Source organism: Harpia harpyja, chromosome 6 (genome assembly GCF_026419915.1).
Source record: "Harpia harpyja isolate bHarHar1 chromosome 6, bHarHar1 primary haplotype, whole genome shotgun sequence".
NCBI lineage: Eukaryota > Metazoa > Chordata > Aves > Accipitriformes > Accipitridae > Harpia > Harpia harpyja.
In genome coordinates, this window is record NC_068945.1 from 28467900 (window position 1) to 28491781 (window position 23882).

At 48.8% G+C, this 23882-nt stretch overlaps 1 protein-coding gene across 3 annotated transcripts in view; it reads left to right on the top strand.

Annotated features, from left to right (window-relative positions):
* The window catches only part of CACNA1I (calcium voltage-gated channel subunit alpha1 I), a 91416-nt gene that overhangs the window by 59192 nt on the left and 8342 nt on the right, over positions 1-23882 (top strand). For 2 of the 3 annotated variants that reach the window (XM_052790359.1, XM_052790360.1), the window contains exons 14-31: positions 919-1121; positions 2288-2704; positions 3631-3731; positions 4809-4932; positions 5760-5828; positions 6677-6861; positions 7201-7327; positions 8423-8548; positions 9035-9124; positions 10118-10310; positions 11414-11565; positions 13252-13361; positions 13971-14104; positions 14853-14923; positions 18629-18707; positions 19283-19404; positions 20167-20505; positions 21137-21283. In XM_052790359.1, coding sequence (XP_052646319.1) covers positions 919-1121; positions 2288-2704; positions 3631-3731; positions 4809-4932; positions 5760-5828; positions 6677-6861; positions 7201-7327; positions 8423-8548; positions 9035-9124; positions 10118-10310; positions 11414-11565; positions 13252-13361; positions 13971-14104; positions 14853-14923; positions 18629-18707; positions 19283-19404; positions 20167-20505; positions 21137-21283 — 2789 coding nt within the window. The remainder of the gene's footprint in view (positions 1-918; positions 1122-2287; positions 2705-3630; positions 3732-4808; positions 4933-5759; positions 5829-6676; positions 6862-7200; positions 7328-8422; positions 8549-9034; positions 9125-10117; positions 10311-11413; positions 11566-13251; positions 13362-13970; positions 14105-14852; positions 14924-18628; positions 18708-19282; positions 19405-20166; positions 20506-21136; positions 21284-23882) is intronic. The other variant, XM_052790361.1, reaches the window with a different exon arrangement.

Below are 23882 nucleotides of genomic sequence, written 5' to 3' on the forward strand. Positions count from 1 at the left end.
GCTCCAGCATTGGCTTGTTACAGCTCTTTCCTGCAACTTAGCTGTTTTCACAGCAGTCTGATCCTGGGTTACATGGCTGCACCATATCAGAGCTTACCTTGAATGTAGAAAGCCAAACCCCCAGGAGGGCAAATGGGGAAGAGGTTGCGGAGCCTGTTGGTGCAATCACGGCTCTGACGCTGCGTGCAGGTGAAGATACGTGACCTTCGTGATGCAATAGGTCAAACAAAAATGAAAGTTCCAGTCCTTTCGGGCATTGAAATCCAGTACCCCATCCTCTCCATCCATCTGAACAAATGCTGATGGTCGTCCACAGCACCTAACATACCCCTCAAAGGTGTCCTGTATCTTCAAGGTCAATGATCAGTCGTTTGAAGAGGCCCAGTGTAGTAGGATAGACTGGGACGAAGAGTGTGATTGCAGGAATTTAAAGGTAACCTCAATACGTGGATGGCTGTGGGTCTCCCCACACCTTAGTCTCTTCCACAGTGTCTAAGCCTAACTGCTTCAAATAGCCAGTCTGACAGTCAGTGGTATTTGTTCAGACCCGAAGATGCAGGTGTCTGTTCTTGGCATGCAGAAGTCCACTCTTCTCCCCTGGCTGCCAGGGTTCTGCTTCTTGCGCTGCCTGTCAGCCTGAGTCTGCCTGACCAGCACTCTGCTTGTTGTCTGGCCCCCAGGAGGGCTGCCGTCAGTTTTGGGGACTGAGGAGAATATTTCAAAGTCTTCCCAGCTTGCACTGCTTTTGCCACAACACCCTAAATCAGAAGGAATTGATGCTGATCGGTGCTAAACAGCTAATATTCTGTTAGCTGCTACTAACGTGCTAAACAGCTTAGACGTTGAAACAGTCACTGGATAGTGAGGAACCCACCTTCTTCTTTTGCTTTCTTCTTCTTTCTGCATCTTTCCACCCAGATCCCAAGCTCTGTGCAATTCCTGTGACCCCTAATGGACACTTGGACCCATCCTTGCCCTCTTCCAACCCACCAGTGGCTGCTGGGGGGGCCACCAACTCTTCACGCAACTCCCTGCAGCCTGACCAGATCCGCGTCGCTGTTGACTCCCGGAAGAGCAGCGTGATGTCCCTGGGGAGAATGACCTATGACCAGCCGTCCTTGGTGAGTGAGTGAGTAGAGAAGTGTGCCATACCCTTCTTTTGAAGTCCAAGCACTCTGTTGTCTTTCTGCCATCGTCCGGGGATTGCTGCGGAGGATTGCACTGCTGCCGTAGGCTTCTAACACAAGCACATTGCCTGTCTTTAGGAAGCCAGGTCAGTTCACATTATTTATCTAAATTTCCAGATTATTGATCTATATTCCATTGAGTGTGGGATTCAGCTCTTTTATATTCTTCTGATGGGAGAGGGGGAACACCAAGGAGACAGAGTCTCCCTCTTAGTGTGAAACACGTTTTGTCTCCTTGCCCTTTCCGTGTTTTTGTAGGGCACAGGACACAAAATGATGCCCTGAGTCGAGAGCATAGGAATATCTGGGTGATGCCAGAACTGCCAAGTCCCATAACAGATGGGGTTTCTGAAGCTTTTCTAACAATGAAGAGAGAAATCTTGACTTGGAGCTCCCCATAGCAGGTCCTGCTGCCCCTTAGCACTTACCCAAGCACTGCTGGCTGTCCAGCCGATGCACCTCAGACCTGTCCACCTTATAACATCAGCTTCTGGGCTTTCTACTCACTGACGCACACAGCTTTGGGGGAGTGCATCGGTGCTCAAAGGGTTCATGCCCCTGTTATTTCTAAACAGGGAGAGCTGTCAGGCATGTACTACATGATAAGTTGCTGATGTGTTTGGACTAGACTGTAACCAACAAGGCTGTTTCTCTCATTTCTTCTTTTTACTAAGACTGTACTCAAAGATGGTGTGTCAGATTATCCATCACCCTGTACCTTGTGTTATCCTCTACCCCAGGGCAGCATAAAAACCTGCCAATCAGATATTTTGAGAGCTTTATTCTTACTCTGTGCTGGTGTAAGTAACAACATCAAGCACCTGGCCTTTGGCTTTATTATTTACCTTCCCCGTAAGTGCTTTGCACACAGATGGTGCTATAAAGTAATCACAGCTGACACCATTACTAACTCATTATCAATTTATTGTCAGATTTACAGAGGTTGCTGCTAAATTCCCACTGTGCAACATCCTCAGTGGCTGAAAAAAGGCAACCTCCCTGGCCTAGGGGCCCAGGGAGAAGTCTGTGATCTGAAATAGGATTGCATGCTCCCTCCTTGTGCCCGGAGTTTCTCAGTCCCCGTCCCCCTCTCTTAACAGTCCAGCTCCCGCAGTTCCCACTACGGTGCCTGGGGCCACAGCGGAGCCTGGGGCAGCCGTCGCTCCAGCTGGAACAGCCTGGCCCGGGGACACAGCCTGAAGCACAAACCCCCCTCTGCCGAGCAGGAATCCCTCCTGTCTGGGGAAAAGCACAGGGCGGCAGATGGGGAGCCGGACGGGACAGGAAGGGTGTTTCATCACCGCCGGACGCTCTCCCTGGACAACAAAGGCTCCTGCGACCTGCTGGAGTTGTCCTCGGTCCCATCTGGCAACCGAGTGACCCATAAGCCGGGAGCAGCATCAGGGGCCAGCGAGCATCAAGACTGCAATGGCAAAATGCCCAGTATTGCCAAGGAGATCTTCCCAAAGATGAACAACCGCAAGGAACGGGGAGAGGATGATGAAGAGATAGATTATGTGAGTACTTAGTGGAGGCAACCTGGGGTTACACTGCGGTGCTGTGGGAGACCCCAGATCCATCCTCAAGTTTCAGTCTCTGCCACATGGATGGGAGAGCTCGCAAAGGTGCTTTAAGCACAGCTGGAGGACATCACCGAATGCAGATGGGACCTTCTAGACCCAGACAAACTCAAACCACGTTGTCGGGCTGCCTGCAAGGTAGTTGTACAGGTGGATGGTGGGAGGAAGGACGATATAGGGTCACATGCATGGTCGTTCGGGGGCTGTTATTTCAGAGCAGTGCAGCCAGCGATTTCTACAGGCTAGGAAAGGTCAGGCTGTGTGAGGAGCAAGAGCTATGCATGGGAAAAGTCAGCAGCAAGTACAGGCACAAGAGACAAGGCAAGTGAGTTTTGCAGTGCCAGCCTGGGCGACTGCAGTGCCCAATCTGTGAGCAGATCAAAGGGTGGAAGAAGTGGAGGGAGGGTCAGTAGAAATTTGAACAGATATATATGCTGTATGAAATTAAATCATTTCCAAGCCCAGGTGCCAACAGAAGGCCTTCCTGTCCTGGCCTCTTGTTTAGCTGAGGTGGCAAGGAAACACTGTGCTCATGTAACAGAGCCACTCCAACAGCTCTGAGAAGGCATCATGGACAACGTCCTGCTCTAGAAAGGACATCAGCAGTTTTATTTGTAATGATGTGGGGAGGAAACCAGATGCCAAGGGGTAAAAAGGCCCTGGCAAAGCAGCTCCTACCTCCTTTTCAGTGGCTTGTTGCTCTTTGAGTCCATTTCCTCGTTCAGGGGCTTAAAGAACAGCAGGTAGTGCACCTGGCAAACTGCAGGTAGTGGTGTTTTGGGGTCAGATGTGAAAGGAAGAGTGCCTCTCTCAGGCAAGTGGGAAGGTAACCAGTGGCACTTGCTTCTGCTGTGTCCCTCCAGAGCCTGTGCTTTCGCATCCGGAAGATGATGGAAGTCTATAAGCCAGACTGGTGTGAGTTACGGGAAGACTGGTCCATATATCTCTTCTCTCCACAAAACAGGTTTGTGCAGTTTTTGCCATGAAAGGGTTGAGAAGATGGGGCAGATTCTGTTGCCATGCTGGCCACATCCCCTGAGCTGCATGTTAGGTTGCAACTTTAAACTTACCAGCTGGGAATGTGTTTTGTCTCCTCCATCTCCACTTCTACTGCCAAACAACATTTCTCTTCCTTGATTCTGGAGATGAAAGGAAGGATGAGAATCCTAAATAGCTATTGTGACTTTCCCTCCCTTTGGAGCATCCCATTTTTCTTTTGTGTAATCATAAATATTTATAGCAAAGCAAGGCAGGGAATACTAACATTAACCCAAAAAAGAGAAGGAATGTATTAACAACTACTTCCTAATACTGATATTTCCTCCCCTGGTACCAGAACAGCCTCTCCACTTCATTTTTAGTCCCAGTACCAACTTATCAGCAGTCATATCACACATTTTAGGGCAAAGTTAGAATACTTCTTGCCTGAAAAAAAGAAATTTGGGATAAATTCTTCCTTCTAAAGGGGTCTTCCCACCAGGAGAAAATGTCCATGTACCCCAGCCCGCAGTATTCTCACCCATGTGCATCGCTCCTTGAAAAGAAGGGGATTCCCTTACAGGTCATGAAGGAGAGCTCTTTGCTCTGTGACACCTATGCTAATGAGCACAGTGTCTTTCGGAGCAGACAGAAGTGTGGTCCCCATGACTGCCAACCTATCTGCCTCTCCTCAGCTTTCAGCATGTGGCCTCTTTGCCCTGGGGTGGTACAAAGTGTGAGTTTGGGAGGAAAACTGAAACTCAGCCTCTTCTCTACAGGGCAAGAGAGGAGCACAGTGGTGCATATAGTGATTAGGAAACCACTCTGGCACCGGGGCAATGGATGAAGGTTCAGCTCCTTGCTCTGCCCTTGCTCTGCTCCAGGCTCCCTGTGTGACCCTGGGCCACCCTGGGATATTGCCATGGCAAGGGACATCAGTATCAGTGATAGGAAAACTGCTACATCAGAGCTCAGTTTTGGCCAGACTTCTCAATTCTCTGTCCTCACAGCTCCTAACATTGCTCTGCCCAAGGCACAGGTGCCTACTGGAACTCTCTTGCAGGTTTCGCCTCCTCTGCCAAACCATCATTGCTCACAAGCTCTTTGACTACGTCGTGCTGGCCTTCATCTTCCTGAACTGCATCACTATTGCTCTGGAGAGACCACAGATTGAACACAGAAGCACGGTGAGCACCATTTCCTCCCACCTCCTTTTTAGCACAACCTCTGACAGGTTCGTAAGTGTTCCTGGCACCGGTATGACCTGCAGAATAACTTCAGCATTAAACACCAGCTCCCACTCATCTATTCAAATGCCCAAGTATTAGTAATTCCCATAGTGCACGCTTCCCCTGCAGGGTCTTATAATGGGGTAACCCACTTTATAAACAGTAATCATAGTTCCCTCCCTCTTGAAAAGTAAGAGAGTCCCCCAGGCACCTGCAGTTAAGAGATGACTGGCCAAAGGGACAGCGACTGGGGACTAAAAGATAGAAGTAACTTCCATTCTGTACAAATGGCACGTCATCATTCATGTATGCTGCTTTTAAGCCATCTTGGAGGTGGCTGAAGCTGGCAAGTGAAATGGCTTTTTCTGCACGTCTGCCTTAGCGATCCCCAGACTCTACTGCACTTACACACAATCCAGTGGTTGGTGCTCAGCAGCCCTTCGGGAAGGAGTCCCAGGTCAGCGTAGCAGGTCAGGACTGAGCAGCACTGGCAGAACAGGGCAGAGAGTGCCTTGAAACCAGATTTGCAGGATGCATTGCAAATCCCATCCACTGTGCTGTTGCAGGGTCACGTAGGATCCTGTCCCAGCTGTGGCACTGGGCTGAGCCAAGGTGTATGAGCTAAAAGCTGCCCAGTGCTGGCCTTTGCCAAAGGCACCTCTCTTATTTTCCCAACTTTCAGACCCTTCACAGGAAAGCAAAAGATATCAAGTTCATCAGAGGGGCCTGACAGAGTGACAAGAAGTCGTCAAGATACATTTAAGGCCTTTCTCTGTTTTTTCTAGGAGAGAATCTTTCTCACTGTATCCAACTACATTTTCACAGCAATTTTTGTAGCTGAGATGACACTGAAGGTAAGTTACTGGAGATGAAGAGCTGAGAGCTTTTTCCCAGTGTCAGGAACAACATGGTTCACGTTTGCTCAGCACCCTTCTAAAATCTTGCCATCTTTTCAGCGTGCGAGTCCTTCCCTCTACCTTGGTAAAGGCAGATACTGCCTGGGGTTGTGTCCTCTCTTGTCAGACATGGAGGGGATGTTTATCCTAGGCTTTAAATCTGAATGGATCTTAGTATCCGGGAGGAATAGCTGACCTTCAGGTATGGATTTTGTAATGATATCAAATGTCCATTCCCTTTCTCCTGGAGCAAGAATGGGGGAAATAACAACAATATTAATAAAATGCTCTTAGTTGAGATAATTATTCAATAGGTGTCTAAGTACTTTGCAACAATAGGGAAATCTTGTTATTCCCCTCCTGTGATTGGGAAAAAGTCCTAAAACTGGGTGCCTGAAGTTAAACCCCTAAAATTCATACCTGAATTATGGCCATGATTTGCAGGGTGTTCAGCTCTCCCCAAGGCAAGCAATTTCTGTAGTGCCTGCTGGTGTTGAGAACTGCTGAGACTCGAACCACCCCTTCAAGAGCCAAAGTACGGGTTTTGGTGCCCGATTTTACCTCCCAGGTGATCTCTGGACTGGGAGACTTGTCCCAGGTCTGTGGTATGGCAGGGAAAGGTTTCCTGTGTGTTCCCTACAGTGTGCTGTTGCTCAGGGAGGCAGAGGAAAGGTGGGAAGATACTATGGCCCTGTTATTTCTGGAGTTATGTGCCACCACTTTCCCCAAAGACGTTTTCCTTCATAGCATTCCAGGCAACGTGGAGAGAAGCCATTTAACCCCCTCTCCTCTCCCCTCTCTTGCAGGTGGTCTCCCTAGGCCTGTATTTTGGGGATCAGGCTTATCTCCGCAGCAGCTGGAACATCTTGGATGGCTTCTTGGTCTTCGTGTCTCTCATTGACATTGTGGTCTCAGTGGCCTCTGCTGGCGGTGCCAAAATTCTGGGGGTGCTGCGAGTCCTCCGGCTGCTGCGCACCTTACGTCCCCTCCGGTCAGAGCCCCACTGAGCCCTGCTCGGCCCCGTTTTCCCACCGGGCCCCCCCAGGAAGGGTCCCAGAATCAGATCCCGCTGTGCCAGGCAAAGTGTGGTCTTTGACAAGCCATAAGCCACAGGGAGGTTCCCCTTAGCCGTATGGCTCTGGCCCTGGAGGTACCTCATCAGACAACCAACCCACGGGACAGAAGAGGCTTTCTAGTCGCAGGAGATTGGTCCCCACTGATGGGTCACTGCACAGCAAGAGTGGGGGTCCGCTGCTGCTGAAAATGCTTAGCTTAGGCCAAACATCCCTGCCCCGTCCCTCTGTCACCGCTCCCCTTCCTTCCCTTCCAGAGTCATCAGTCGAGCCCCTGGCCTGAAGCTGGTGGTGGAGACGCTCATTTCTTCCCTCAAGCCCATAGGGAACATCGTCCTCATCTGCTGCGCTTTCTTCATCATCTTTGGCATCCTGGGTGTGCAGGTAGGTTGTTGCTGCCCATCAAACAGCCCCTGTGCCCACACCCCTGCCATGGGCACCCGTACCCCCAGGTCCTACAACAGACACAACCAAGCACAGCAGGAGGGGCAGGCAAGCCGGGAAATTTTCTGCACCTGCCCTCCTCCATGAGCTTCTCCCACCATAACGTCCCGCAGCCCTTGGCAAGGACAGCCAGGTGCTCAGCGAGTGCAGGCGTTGCTGGATGTGTGAGACAGGAGTTAACGCTCACGCCTGGCAGGAGTCGGATCAGGGTTTGGGTCAGAGTTATAGGGAGAGCCCAGCATAGGGCTCGCTGGGCTCGTCCGTGTCTCGCCACGAGGGCAAGCAGCTCAGCGTCTGCTTGCATGAACCCTGCCTCCAGTCAGCTCTGTTTCTCCCCCTCGCTCTAAGCCCTAAATCCACCCACAACCTTCTTTTATTTTTTTATTTAATCCTCTTTATTTTCAGCTGTTGCATTGCAGAGGAGCAAGGGCGTGGGCGTTACTTCCATCTCAGGGAATGCGCTATACTTAGTCTGCTCTGATGCATCTGTACAAATGCACAATCCAGTACCTTCCATATGGGGAAAGAGCCCTGGGCAGAACAGCCACAGCAGTGCAGTGCAGCTTTGTGAAAAAAAATAGTATCTGAGAAGCAGGGGATGTTTTTTCTGGTTCTTTACCCTCAGATGAGATCTTCTTTTCCCATCAGCTCTCTCAGTAACTGGGAAGCAGGGAGGGGACATTACTCTTAGGGACTGAATAGAGGATTTTTTTTTTTCCTTTTGGGCCGGTGGCTCTAATTGCACCCAGAAAGGCTGCCCTAAAGCTGTTGGATGGTAAGGGCTTACAGTCACTGCTGACCTGGGGCAATGGAGGAGGCTGAAAAGCCAGGTGTGGGTTTATGAGGGTGGCCCTGGCTCCTTGGCAATGTTTGAGCCTGTGCTCTACGTCACGTTGGTGGTCCTTCCTACCTGTCATGCTCCACCTGGCTTGCAGCCCTGCACCCCACCCACCGTCTCAGGAGCTTCTGCACATCCCAGGGAGCATGGGGAACCCTGTGGGGAAAGGGGCTGATGGGGTCACTGCCATCCTGCAGCTCTTCAAGGGCAAGTTCTACCACTGCCTTGGAGTCGACATCAGGAACATCACCAACCGGTCCGACTGCGTGGCCGCCAACTACAAGTGGGTGCACCACAAGTATAACTTTGACAACCTGGGACAGGTGAGTGTGCCCGCAGCCCCCGTCTCTGGTGGGAACCCAGCACAGGGTTTGTCTCCTCCTATAGGTACCTCTCCCCGGGGCACAGATGCAGTGCCTGGAAAGCCTGATCCCTGGGCCAGGAGGGACAGTTATTTGGCATGGATATCCATGCCACTAGTGTCACTAGTGTGTTGGTATCGGGATGATGTTTACAGGTTGTGGGGGAAAGAAAAGTGGTGGCAGCAGAGAGCTTGGTTTTCTTTTTCCTCCTGCCACAAAGCAGATGTTCTTCACAACCTCTCTCCCCGGGTGGGTCTGGCTGCTCATGGCCTCCTGTCCCCGCTCCCTCTCCTCCACGGGGGAAGGAGCAGGTTTTGATGTGTGCAAAGACACAGGCAGGAAGAGTATTTCAATGTTGTGTGTATTAGAGCATAAACCCATGATTTTTTTTTTTCCCAGCCTGCCAGATGTACCTGCTCCACATCTGCTTTGCTTTGTGTGTTGCAGGCTCTGATGTCCCTCTTTGTTCTGGCTTCCAAGGATGGCTGGGTCAATATTATGTATAATGGACTAGATGCTGTGGCTGTTGACCAGCAGGTACAAAGACTTCCTTGTGAAAGGACCTTTTTCACTTTCCTCGGGCTAGTAAGGCAGAAGCATGCTTTAACATCCTGCTTCAGACACCTCCCTCAAACCAAGAGTCCCTCCCAGGGCCCTTCTGAATCCTTTGCTCACCTATTTGCAAGGTGTCAGGGTCATGCCTGGTCCATGCAGGGAGGTGCAGCTGTGGCTGTGCAGTGCATGTCTGTAGTAATTATCACCCTCTACTCAGTTTGGATCTCACAGCAGGTCATTATCTATTTGTAATGACAGAGAAACAATGCCATGTGCCTTTCTGGTCATGCTGGCTCCCTCCTAGCCCACAGATGGTTATTTTAATACCCTGTAAAACGGGGACTGTTGGTCTGCTGCCCATTGTATCCCTATTCCTCTACTGCTAAGGCAATGACCTTGATAGTGTCCAGTGTAGGCACCTGCCATGGGATGCAATACCACAGGCTTGAACCTCGGGGATGATGCTCCATTTACGTCCGAACCTCTGCACAAGGTGCACCACTGTTGGCTTGGTAGGCTTTTTGTCAGGAAACCCCGTCAAAGTCAGGGCCTCCTTTCTCTCCGAGTCTGAATGACATTTCTATTCTGGTCTCATCATCGTTTTGGTGGTGTGTGGATGTGGTCTTTACTTGCCCTCTAGCCAAAGATGTTCCCTGGAACCCATTTTACCACATACTGGTGTTGTACTCCATCAGTGGCTGGGGTTGTACCCGAATTGTGGGTGACTCTGTGCAGGCAGGCCCTTGCCCTTGACTCCCACCCGCTCCATCAATCGCCAGCTGATGCCAAAATCCAGTCAGCCAATCGCAAACTGCCTTGCCTGTAGCCCCAGCTCTTCCCAGCCCACTCCCCTGATTTCCATAACCCCTCCCCACCTCCCCAGCAGCCAATCACTATGGCAGGTCCCACCCCCATCATTTCCATACTACCATGCATCCAACTAACTGACTGCCTCTGTTCTCCCTCCTCCTCCAGCCGGTGACCAACAACAACCCCTGGATGCTCCTCTACTTCATCTCCTTCCTCCTCATCGTCAGCTTCTTTGTGCTCAACATGTTTGTGGGGGTGGTGGTGGAGAACTTCCACAAGTGCCGGCAGCACCAGGAGGCTGAGGAGGCACGCCGGCGGGAGGAGAAGCGCCTGCGCCGTCTAGAGAAGAAGCGAAGGAGTAAGGCACAGCCTAAGTGTTTGGTCGGTTCGTAGGCCAAGGTTTTCTGAGAAAAGCCTTCTCCTCTTCTTTTTCTTTCCTGACGGACCGGTCTCTGAAACGCATCGCTTGTGGCCACGCTCTCAGCCTTCCTCCCTGTGCCATTGCCGTGTCGCTGCGCACCTCGCTGGGGCAGTCTGGGGAAGAGGGGAGGCTGATGAGGTCTGCTGGGACTGCGGGGAAGCCGCTGGGGTTTTAGCACCCTGCCCCTCGGGAGATAAGATGTACCAAAAATACCCCTGTGCACGTGCTGGTGTGCACTGTCAATGCGGGATGTGCACGCATCGGTGCCCATCCTGGGCTTGGGACAGTCCTACCTGGGCTTCCTGCAACCCGGCTGGTGTTTGGGGGAAGACCTTGACAGACCATCCTTTGTGTTTAAGCCCAAATTTAAAGAAGAGGGAGGGGAAAAAAACCAAAAGAGGAAGATCCTTGTGTTTTGTTCCTGGCTCTTTCTATCAATGTTGCAGTGTCATTCCTTGGGGTCCCAGACCCTCTGTGGTGAAGCAAGCTCTCTTCCCGGTGTTTCTGTCCTCTTCTGTATTACCTTTAGGCAAAAATTGCAAAAGCATACTTGCCCCTGGAAATCATCCGTACTACCCCAGACTGATGGGGTTTTTCCATTTGCAGCCTGTGGGCATGCTTTCCCTTCCTCTCCTCCAGTTTTTCCCCTCTCTCCTGTGACACCCCGGGGCCTCTCCTGGAACCATCTGCTCCCTTTGATCATTTGTGATCTTAATTTGTCGAGGCATGAAATGCTGATTTAGCACCATTCCCACAAACATAGACTAACAGATTTTCTTTCTAGCATTCCTTTCCTTGTCTTTTTTCTACTTATTTTTTCCCCACTTCTACTTTCCTCTTTTTTGCATTTTTTCCCTCCTTCCTATGTCCCCTATCTTTTACCTATCCTTTTCTGTTCTTTCTGTCTCCCACCTTCATTCCCTTTTCTTTCAACACCTATCACCACTCTTATGCCTGCTCCCTCCTCAGTGTTTCTTACCCATTTCTCTCTTTCTTCCAATTTCTTCCTAATTCTGCCCATCTCCCTCTTTCCACTGAAGAGGCGCAGCGTTTGCCGTACTATGCTACCTACTGCCCCATACGCCTCCTTATTCATTCGGTCTGCACCAGCCACTATCTGGACATCTTCATCACTTTCATCATCTGCCTCAACGTGGTCACTATGTCCTTGGAGCACTACAACCAACCTGTGGTGAGTGAGATCATGGAGATAAGCCCTGCCTCTAGTCATTATGTTATTTTGCTACAGCTCTCTGATGACCACTGCCCACCAGCATAGGTGGGACGCTTGAGTGTCTCTTAAAAAATACTGTTAAAGTGTTGCAAGAATTAATGTAGTAGGCAAAGTCATGTGAAGAGTTTTGTATGTATCCAGAAAGGTAGCCCCTACTCAGACACCTGTTATCCATTAAAATCAATAGAGAGAAGGCATCTAAGCAAGAGTCAGGCCCCTAGAAAGCATGGTGCAATTAAGTCTCTGTGCTTTATATTATTAAGTGGATATGTGGGTTGCCCAAATTTAGCTGCCTGGTCTGCTTTGTGTGTTCCCCTGTATCCTAACAGGAGGAGTCGTGGAAGCAGCAGTGCCCTGAGAGCTTCAGGCTTTGCATCAGGTTTCCAAATGTCAGTCCAATTCCCCTGCCATATGGCCTGAGCTGAGAGGACTAGAGTGGCTGGTTGTGTCTCATGGGATGGGATGTCTTTACTGAGCCACCTTTTTTCCGTAAGAGAAGCTGCAGGGCCAAAGCACTGAGCAGAGCCTCTCTCAGCTGCAGGGGGTGATTCCCAGTAAAGGGCCTTGAAGGCCAAATAGGTTTTATACTTTGGCTGGGGAAGACCATGCACCTCTCAGTGTTCCTGGTAAAGTTCTAGATGCCTTTGATGGGAAAAAAATGTATGCTGCACGTATCAAAGGAGCTTTCTGCCTCCATATGTAGACAAAGCATTCATCATGACATCTGCCTAGTGGCATTTCAGTTTTCTTTTCGGGATAGTCTTGGTTTAGGTGACAGCTCTAGTGTCTGAGCAGATGCTGTCCAAAGTAGCTCAGGCTTTGATCAGGAGCTGAATCTGTCTGTCCTCATTCAAATCCACTGCCAGGCTCCTCTGACTCTTGCCCAACTGCCCAGCTTTTATCTTGCCTTTGATGGTGCCCAGTTCTACTCTGCAGGAGCTCTCAACCTTTATCTGTTGTCATCCTCACGTCAGGCCTTTGTTCCTGAACAAGTCAGTCCTCTTCCTTACTCCTCAACTCCTTCCCCTGGAACGCAGGTCCAGCCATGCCAGCCTGCTAAAGAATCTTGCCAAAGCACTTTGAACCCTTCCAGTACAAACTGCCACCAAATGCTGCCCACTGCTCACACTGGTCCACGGTGGTGGAGAAGGGGCAGCTCATAAAAGAACCAGAAGCCCAACAGCTAAGAGATGTCACATATGCCTGCCCCAGACCAAAGCACAGAGGTGTTTCCTCCCATCAGAGGTGATACATATCCATGACTGGACTAATCTTTGTGCCTCACTTCTGGTTGATAGCTATGCCAGTGCCATTAGCACGGTGGCATCCAGGTGGCATGGGCTACTGGCAGAAGAGAGGGCTGATGGTACTTTGTGGACTCTCCTTGCAATAGCCGCGTCCTCCCTGTTATACCGAGCAATACAGGAGAAAAGAGTAATAACTGATCCTGAGAACAACAAGGGGCAGAAGGGTGAGCTGGTGGTTGCCCTTAGTAGGCAGCCTCCACATTCAAGTGGGTAGGAGGCATGGGGCAGCTTCCCCACTTCCCAATGAATTCCTGGCACTCAGGAGAGCCTCCCCACCCAGGTTATGTGCTTGATGTTGCTTTTGCCTCAATTCTTTACCCTCTTTTTCTGCTGGCAGTCCCTGGAGACCGCCCTCAAGTACTGCAACTACCTGTTCACCACCGTCTTTGTGTTGGAGGCAGTCCTCAAGCTGGTGGCATTTGGTCTGCGGCGATTCTTCAAAGACAGGTGAGCGGAGGGTTATGTCAGTTGTGACTGTGGGGCAACTGGCGTTGGGGTGGAGGTCTTGAGGATGAATCCCTATCTGGAGTGTGAGGTGGTAACAGACTGCCCTGACAGCCTCCCAATTCTGCACAGCATGGACCTAGCTTGAGCCAGCATGAGCCGCAATGCGTAAGCAATAGTAAGAGTTGTCCAGAAATTGCCTCTTGTTTGGCATCTGCTGGTTAGGCTAGAAAGCAAAGGAGGTGGGGTTAGAGAGAGCCATTTTTTTCCTGCCCCTGAGGCAAACGGGGAGCATGCTGAAGCAGAACGTATATAACGAAGCTGATTCGAGGTAGTAAGGCCATAAAAAGCTGAGCCCATTAGTCAAAGCATAGCACCATAGTAACACAGCTCCATGCTTTCAGATCAGGCTGGCTTGCCTCTGGCTGCTCAGGGTGTGTGCAAAGTGAATCTCTGTTTGTCTGCAAAAGCCCATATAGGCTGTCTCAGAGTGGGGCCTTGAACTCATACATAAAGAAATATTTAGGTTGAAGTGGAGACAATTGACTTTCTTTTTCAGGGAAATGGAAAAACTCCACCTTCCTTTATTCTCTTCATTTTTTTCTTCTTAAGGTGGAACCAGCTCGATCTGGCCATTGTGCTGCTGTCTGTTATGGGCATCACGTTGGAAGAGATTGAAATCAATGCTGCTCTCCCAATTAACCCCACTATCATCCGGATCATGAGGGTGCTGCGTATCGCCCGGGGTGAGAGAGACACTGGCCAGAGGCACGGGTGTAGGTGGCCGTGGAGTGGGACCTGGTGCCATGACTCATTGAGCAGTGGTTGTAGAGTCATGGGCTCGCCCTGTCCCTAGCCCTGGGAGGGAGGCAGGGGGTGTGATGAAGGACAGCCTAGAGGCTAAGGCTTTCTGGCTCCCTTTAGCCAGGCATTTAGGTGCAGTGGTTTTAACAGGAGGTGAAGGACCAGGAGGGTGAGCAGATCATGTCAGAGCTGAACTTTCCCTGTTGTTTTATGGGGCAAGTATGGTAGTGGTGTTTGGAGAAGGGGCCACCAAGCAGGTTGAAGTTTGCACAGGGAGGGGACTGCATCTTCCTGATGGTGGCCAAGGTGTGCTAAGCTGCCTTAACAGATGGTGGCTGGAGGAAGGGGAAGTGATGGAATGAAAAACCAGAGCAGAGGGAGAAGTGTGACACACATTTCTGGGAGAAAGAGGGCTCTTGGCCAGACTGTTTGGGTGAAGCAGAAGCAGCCCAATAGGCATGGGTGGCAGAGTATTTAGTAAGAAGAGGATGGACTGGAGAAGGAACCACTAGGACTGTACAGTCAAAAAAGTGGGAAAAGGGAGAAGGGGGCCAAGGGGGACAATCCAGTTTTTCTAGGGCAAGGGGAGACAGGACATCTGTCTTGTGCTACTGCCATTAGTAAGTCACACAAAGGATGGACCTTCTGAGCTCAGTCTGAGTGACACTTCTCTTGTGCTTGTTGTGGCAGTCCTGAAGCTACTGAAGATGGCCACAGGAATGCGAGCACTGCTGGATACAGTTGTTCAAGCCCTGCCACAGGTAAAACTGACCAGCTTCCCCAAAGATTCTCCTTTTCCGCACCCTTTTTCCAAAAGGTTGATTCTTGTGGAGTCTCAGAGCTGGTGTCTACTGTGTTGTGCAGGCAACTGCCTGAAGGTGATGGACATCCAAGTTTTCATGTCAGTCATAGGGGTACAGCTCTCCTCAGATAGGTGTTGTCCAGGTTCTCATGTCAATCACAGGGGTACAGCTTACCTCACATCTCTGTTCTCTAGCGGTTGAATGAAATAAGCCTTGATCCCTGGATAAGGGCAGATTTCTTCCCATCACGTCTAGCTAGTGACTAACTGCTTGCAGCTAGTTCCCAGCTCCTCTCTCCCCTCTCCATAAGAAGGGAAGAGTGACTGGCAGCCAGTTTAGGAGGAAAGGAGGTCTTTGCGTCTCTACTCCTCTCACCCTTCCCCGCATGTGCCCCCCTTTCCCCCCTCTCATTTGCACTCCTGTCACTCCTTTTCTTAGCCAGTGCTTCCCCCTTCCTACTTCCTTTTCTTCCTTTCTCCTCCTGGATCCCTTTGTGTTGCTGAGCCTCTCGTGTATGAGAAGCAGTGACGCGCTCTGTTGTGGCTCACGCAGCCGGCAGTTAAGTGTCTACTGTAAGACAGCTAGACAGAAGGATTTCGTGAGCTGTGAGTGGCAGCTGTTCCCAAATGAGATGCTGACATGGTACTTTACACAGGCTTCAAGCCCACTGTGAGGATCCTCCGTGATGGATGAGCAGCCAGGGAGACTGGTCCTCTTCCTTTTGGATCCTTGAGAGAGAATTGTTAAGCAAGGAGTAATGGCACCAAGTGGCTCTACTGATCATACATCAGACCATTCCCCTGGCAGGCTCCGAGCAGGCAGCTATATTGCATGATATCAAAATGCACGGGCATTTGTCAGTTGATTTATCAGCTAATGTGCCAGTCTTGGTGAGTGATGCAGAGCTGACAATCAATCTGAAAACAGCATGACTACTTACCCAAGGAGTTTACTTCTGACGTTGGTGGCAATAAATGTCAATCTGAATTAGAGGAATCTTGTGGCACAAAAGCGAGGGGGAAACACTGTGATCTTTTATGGATCCTGACCTCTGTCTGATCTCCCATGCTTTTTATTAAACAATAATAATTTGTGGCTTTGTCTAATAATGATAATTATATAATTCATATGTAGGACATATAGTAGTATCATCATCCAGGATAGTTGGGGGCTGAGATACACTGGACAATGGAAGGAACAGGAGATTAAGTGTGTTCTTATAGCAGGCAGCTTTGAGCCAGTAATGTTTATTAGTTCTGGCTCTGCTGCCCCAGGCTGGCTCACTGCAGCTGCTTTGCACCTTGCTTTTTTCTGTTCCATGAGCCACAACAGCTGATTTTTCTTAGGCAAGGGTCTGGAACGGAGCGGGTCTCCAGATCCAGCACCTGCATGTCTGTGGCATGTTTATTCTGCAACCCACATAAATGCACATAGATATTAAGAGCTGGCTGAAGTAGTATCCAGAAGCCCTTGGTAAGAGGACTCTGCAGTATATTTGCGCTTAAATAGTGAGAGTCAACTTCTACCCACAAAATATCTCTCCCTGTCACGTAGATGGAGAAACTGAGTCATCAGGCAGTGAAGTGTTTTGCTCAGGATGGCAAAAAGCACAGCTTGGACCTAAATTCAAGCGTCTGAGCCCTGCTCTGGTCCTAGCCACAAACCACAAGTATATTCTTCCATACTTTATAAATTCTGGCTTTTCTGTTTCCCATTCACCGACAGCTTCTTTGCTAACCAAGATGGTAGGTCATGTCTTTTGGAGGTCATTAACATCTGCCACAAAACCCTCACAAGCAGATGTCTAAAGGTCTGGCCTCCAGGTATTCCCTGGAAGGTAATAACAAGCAGGCCTTCATCCTTCCAGCATCAAAGCCTACGATCAATCCACTTCCTATTGACTGGCTTTTGCTTCCATCTGTAACAGGTTGGCTTCGTTTAATAAAGTTATGTAACAGAGGGATCAAAAATCACTCCATATTTAAAGTTGTGTAAAAATCTGCACTTAAAGCAGGGCTAAAATCTCCCAGTTTCACTGTTAAAAGATTGAATTTAGTCTCCATATTTTATACACTGGGTCTTCAGGGGACAATTGAATTATCTGTAATATTATTCTCCAAGATTTATTGGCTTTGCCAAAAGAAGCAGTTTAAAATAAGCTGTCCTTTTCCTTGCCCTTTTTCCTCCTCTCGACCTTTCTCTTTATGTTCCTAGAGCACAGACTCACATCAGGGATTTTGGCTTGCTAATGGCATATAAGGCATCTCCACTTGTGCTGTTTCAATTCCCTTCCTGTCTTTGTTATACTGCAACAATTCTTGATAGTGAATAGAGCTTTAATTTTAAAGACCCCTTTGGAAATGTAGCCCTTAGCTAAGTTTTATTAACTGCTTTTTCTTAATACCCTGTAGACACAGACCCAGAGGTATGTGTTCACAGCATTTACTATGGTGTCCAATTTAGTCATCAGAAATAATTCCTTCCACTGAGTATGTAGGGAGCCAGGATCTGGCAGCCCAGGGGAGTGGGTGGGCTGAATCATTTATTTCTCTCCTGAATTTGGATGGCACAGCAGTTGCAATGACTAAATTAGACTCCTGAAGTGGATGATCCTAACAAAGGCCCAGACCACATGCATTCAGACCAGACACTTCAGTTTTTCAAAAACACCCGTATACCAGTTAGGTCCTTAATTTTTCCCTGCCTTCTCTTGCTCCACCAACAGTGTGCTAACTGTTACTGGCATTTTCTGTTACAGTTCAGCCTACGTCTTCCAAAACCCCCTCCTGCTCCTCACGTATAACCCAGCTGCCCCACATGCAGGGAGGCAGGAGATTCAGAGGCAAGCAGTAATTTGGGAGAGCGAGGACTTGGGGGCAGCGCCCATATTGCTGGTGGCACTGCTGCCTTTGCGCACCACGAAGCAGCAATCCTCGCGATGGGGGGTTTCCAAACAGCAGCTGCTGGAGGCCCAGAAATCAGGCTTTGACCTATTATTCATGAGATGGAAAGGAAGCTCTGCTTCCTCTCTTGACTCCTTCATAGTCTTCTCTTCTTTCTTCTTCTCCTCCTCCTCTCCACACATTTCAAAAGTGCCTCTTTACCCTTCTTCCCTCCCGCCTGCCTACTCCTTCCACAAGCCCTGCTGTAACTCCACGTGTAGCTGGTGCTTTGCCCCACCACGCTCTGCCTGGTTCATGGCAGGAGCTGCTGTACCTGTGTCCCTGTCTCTTCGGAGCACTGCCGTTGCGCTCTTCGCGTGAGCATAACTTCAAGGCACTTAGGCAGTTTGGTGGGGCGTGCAGCCCTGCGGGACGTGCTTGTATGCTGTAATCCGTAGCTTGTCCTTCACCCAGACAAACTGGCTTCACCTTCTGTGCCCCTGCTCCAATGTTCTCGTCTTCATCTGGCCCAGAAACTGCACGCTTCAGTCAGCCCTGGCCAGAGCTTGTGCTGGAAGGGAGGCAAATGGGAATAGAGTGTCCTTCAAGTCCAGTTGCAACGGGTGCCATCACTGGTGATTTCCCAAGCCTTGAGCAATTGTTTGGTTGCATTTGTACGCTGGGAATTTGCTGCTGTTTTCTTCAGGCTTTGAAAGACAGAAACTTGCCTGTACAGATGAAATAGGCTTTGGGGTAGGCTGACCATGCTGTTCGCTTTCAGGTTGGAAATCTCGGACTCCTTTTCATGCTCCTCTTCTTCATCTACGCTGCTCTAGGAGTGGAGCTCTTTGGAAAACTGGGTAAGTCTTAAGCAGACCATGCTCCAGTGTGAGCCACAAACCTGCTGGGAAGCTGAGGTTTCTCAAAATCAGTACTCATTCAATAAAGGGACTGAATTACTTGATGGCCTTTATTCTCCCTTATGCGTAATTGATGTAAGAGGAATCTCCCTCTAAATTGTTATTGTCCTAACAGCCTAACAAAATAAAAGCAGTGTCTGGTTTCTCTTTCATTCTTAAACTTTTGCTTTTTTGGCACTGCCTGCCTTGATACTGCCTTCAAGATTACAAGAAAAACTCAGGGAAAGTTTATTTACATCTCTTGCCGTGGAATATTGATCAAGAAGAAAGGCAGCACGATGACACATGGGGAGGATACCCCTGAGCAACTGAGTTACACTGCCTGATATCCTGGGGCTGGGCCATCAGGGATTTTTCTGTATTGCTGGGCAGCAGCCAACTGTTGGGCAGGGGCTGATGCCATGACCTGAGGTCTCCAGGCTGAGAAGCCTGAAGTCCCCTTCCCCGGTTCCTGCTGTTGCTCTGGGGGTTGGCAGCGTGTCCTCCGCTGATAGCCGCAATCCCCTTCCTTTCAGTATGCAATGATGAGAACCCCTGTGAGGGCATGAGCCGCCATGCCACCTTTGAGAACTTCGGGATGGCCTTCCTCACGCTCTTCCAGGTGTCCACGGGTGACAACTGGAACGGGATCATGAAGGTAACTGGGGCTCAGGGGCATGGATGCCCTTATTGTGGGGAAGGAGAAGTTCTGATGTGTGCTCTGTTCAGCAGTGCTTGGGCTAAAAAAGAGGAGGAGTGCAGGAGCTGGGTTGCTAGATAAGGACCCTGCTTGGGCCACAATTTCCCTCCTCATCATGGTAACTCATAACTTGGGCTCATCTAGTCCTACAGACGTGTGTCTGAGGAAAGTTCAAGTTGTCCTTGGGAGGAACAAGACGACTGTCCAGACTAAGAGGGAATATCCACTGTCGGAAGGCCTGTTATCAAAGCTTAATGTAGGCACGTATATTGTAGGACATGTAGGACATGGCACCCACCTGCAGAGCTACCAGGGCAATCCAAAATAAATCCTTCCTTCAAAGGACATGGAGAAAGGAAAGTTCTTTGAACACATATAATGTTTTTGAGTCTGGCTAGGAGAAGGCAGTACCAGACTGCTCATTTTTGTTCTTGCTCACGTGTGGAGCTACAGTGGCAGCAACATGTGATGGCCTGGAAGTAGTTTGCTCTGTACACCTTTGGATGTATTTGCTCTGAAGCAGAGAGCACATGATCAGATAGTGTCCCAGATTCTTTGAGGACCTCATGATCCCAGAGGGTGTGGGGTGATAGAAATGTTTGCCTTGTTCTTTGCGTTGGCATCAGCGTTTTTTTGACCGAAAGAGCAGCCAAGCTTGTGTTCTTACTTTAGTCCTTCCTTCCTTCCATCGTTCCCTCTCAAACCCAACTTCCCCTCAAGGACACCTTGCGTGACTGCAGCCACGATGACCGGAGCTGCCTCAGCAACCTGCAGTTCATCTCCCCACTGTACTTTGTCAGCTTTGTGCTCACAGCCCAGTTTGTCCTCATCAACGTGGTGGTAGCTGTGCTCATGAAACATCTCGATGACAGCAACAAGGAGGCCCAGGAGGATGCAGAGATGGATGCTGAGATTGAGCTGGAAATTGCACATGGGCTGTGCTCCTGCAAGTCAGGCTCCCCAAATTCAGGACAGGGAAAAGGAGCAGGAACAGGAGGAGGCGCTGGGAGAACAAATCCTGAAGGCCGTCTGTGCATGAGATGTTATTCTCCAGCACAGGTGAGTACACCTTTGAGCTTACCAACCAGACTGAAGCAAGTAGCTGTGGGGAGAAGCTGGGCAGCCTAGGTGACTGAGGGCTTAGCAGTAGCAGATACACTTTTGTGCCTCAGGGTGAGAGGTTTGTTTTCAGCGGCAGACTTTTGAGTTGGTAGCATTGTGTGGGGAGAAGGCTGTGACAGCAGTGGGTCCTGTTCATCATCATCATGGTGTAGGAACCTGAGGGCCAGCAGAGGAGGGATGGAGCAGATCAGCTGAAGGTGTGTTAGGAGCACATTTGAGAGGGGAGCTCAGGAGAAGGGAGTGGGAGAAATGGCAGATCAAGAGTGAGGCACTCCAGCAGAGCTGGAAGGGAGGCATAAGCAGTGCCGTGGTGCGCTGACAGTGAGTGAAGACAGTCCCTCCTTTCTTTTTTTTTTTTTTTTTTGTTACATTGAACTCTGGCACCTTTACACATCCTAAGGAGCAAGTGCTCCCCCAGTGACCCTGTGCAGGTACCTGCAGAACAAGGTGCTGCTCCAGATGAGTCAGGGTGGAGAACCCAGCCCCAAATTCACATGAAACTTTGAAGCAAAAAACTCGGCATTCTTAAAATGATCTCTCCCATCCTCCCCCCTTTCTTGTCCCCTAGGAGAACTTATGGCTGGACAGTGTCTCTTTAATTATTAAGGACTCCTTCGACGGGGAGTTAATGATCATCGATAACCTATCGGGCTCCGTCTTCCATCATTACTCCTCGCCGGCCATGTGCGAGAAGTGTAACCATGACAAGCAAGAGGTAACCTGCGTACGAGGATGCGTGAGGGGACTCTCCCCCCAAGACCTGCACACCCACGCCCACGTGCCTGCAGGTCGTCCGATGTGTGCTTCTGGCTGTAGATTGTGTAGACAGAGAGCTTGTTGACCTGTTTGTCATCTGTCATGAATTGCTTATACTGCCTCTAGTACAGGCCTGCCCTCCTTAGCCGTGGGGGGATGTTTGAGGTGGTGGAAAGGTGAGATGTGCCAGGACGCAGGTCAGGAAGGACTGAATGAGCTGTAGAGAAATAATTATGAAGGCGTCCTGGCAGCTCTTGTTGTGTTCAGTTCTGCAAGAAAAGCTGAAGTTTAAGTTCATGTTGTACAGAGGACTTAAAGGATCACACCCCAATGACAGCACTCGGGGCAATTCAGTGGGAGATTTAAGCATGCGTTTTGTCTTCATTTTAAGCATGTCCTTGCTTATTCCCTGTTGAGGTTGATGAATTAAGCACATGCTTAAATGCCTTGTTGACTAGAGTCACTGTCTGTAAGCAAGGATTGGTTTGTGGTGAAAACCAGTTAATTAGTTTGAGCAAAAAAGTAAGTTAAAATGGGCCCACTGAGAAAGTTTGAGAGTCTCTTTTCTCATGTAGAACCTGTTAGCTGACAAACGGGTTATTGCTAAAAGCAGGACACCAAATGGCTTAGACTTGTGCTTCTATAGTTAGTAGATGCTTTGGAAAACTACTTCCTAGGCCATTAGTCTTTTCAGGTTGCAAAACTTCAGGAGTCTGGGAGAAGTTGGGTGAATAGCAGAATTAATTTTATTTCTGAAATCATTTTATTGTAGTTAGGTGCTATGATCGTGGTCAGACTTGTAACAGTAGCATGGCTCATCTGACAGTAAATCAGTACATCAGTGGCAATCTTCACCATCTCCTTCCCCATAACTAACTTGATATGTCGCTATTGCTTATGAAGAAACCAGGAAACTTGGGAAGAGAGGTCTTATTGGCAGATTACTCTATCCATGGTTCTGATGCTCTAATTTTTTTTCAGCCTTTCAGCTATCTGCTTGTCCCCATACCTTCCCTTTGAAATATCAAAATGCGAATATTGCTGTAGTTTATCAGTATTGCAACACTTCACAAACAGATGCCGCATTAATACAGCTAAATAACTAGTTTTCAATTAACTGCATTTTCCACTGCTTTGCATAAGTCCTTATATTCAGGAATTTGTGCTCAGCCTTCTCAGGAAATCAGGTCGTCTAAGGCATTCCAGAATGATTACCCCAAAATTAAGTCATTTGCAGCTAGTTTGCTGCATTTGAAAACCTTCCAGATAGTCTTCAGTATCCTGCCTAGGAACGAAGACAACAACAACAGATTTTCTTACCTTCCCAGCAAGGAAACTAGGCAGCAAAATCTTCAAGCACAACCCACAGCCACAGCAAAGAGTTTGACAGAATAATCACAACCAAAGAATTATTCTTAGACCATATTTTCTAATGGCTGTTATAGAGCCATAAATTATTTTTCAAAATTGATATTTCAATACTTCTAAAATGTGGAATTGAAAAGAAATGGTCCAAATGCAGGAATAACTTTAGCGGTAAAATGTAGGTATTTTATTTCTGATCACATGAATCAAAACTGCAGCTCAGGATTTTAAGTCACGGTTGATCATGACCTTCTATTTATATTTCATAGTATAAAAAACTCTGAGGAAATTCCAAGAGGAAATCACTACATGGAGTCACAGCTAGGCTTGTCCCTGCACTAATACCAGCAATGCACACAGTCATTAAATGAGAGTGTACTCTGGTACATCAACATATCCGAATGTGTATTGTACACACAGAATTGTACTATCTCAGAAGCAACCGACAGCAAGTTATATAGGCAAAACAGGTTTTGTCTAGTCCTATTCAATGCATGTGTGTTCGAACAAAACAGTATGCTTGCTGACTGCCCAATCACCCTTAACTCTGCCCTTGTGACAAAAATTACATATCAGCCGAAAATGTTCACTTCCATTTTGCTTGTAGTTTAATCTGTCAAGATGCTGAACACAGTGGATGGACTCAACACTTAAACATATGCTCAGAGTTATTAAGCTTTTTGTTGCATTGAGTAGAAGTGCTCAGCATCTTTCCCAGTTATGCTGCTTGCATCTTATCTTCAAACCAATTATTTGTACAATTAAGGATTTTTGTAATCATGGCTCTGTTTTTAAAGATATGCTATATCTGCAACTAGTTATTTTCTAAGGGATATGTGTGCATGGTTCAGTGTCTCAGGTTGGTGTCCCTGGCAGTTTTCATGGACTGTGCTCCTAGTGAACAGCCCCTTCTCCCCCCACTGCAATTTTCAAATTTTTTTTGTTCCTCATCTTTAGTCAGAAGATTTTTAAATATTCTGCAGTAAGGGAAGCTGTAAGAACAAACCATCTTTTTTTCATACTGCTAACCTCTTCTCTTGTCATCGCTATCCTTTCACTCTTGGGCTGGTTGACAGTTAGACATCTGTGTATTGGTGGCTGATAGAGTGTTTAGCCCGTGGCAGGAGTTTGCCAGTGAGCAGCGGTGAACCCTTTCCACACATGCAGTTTATCTATTCATGACTTTGTTGATT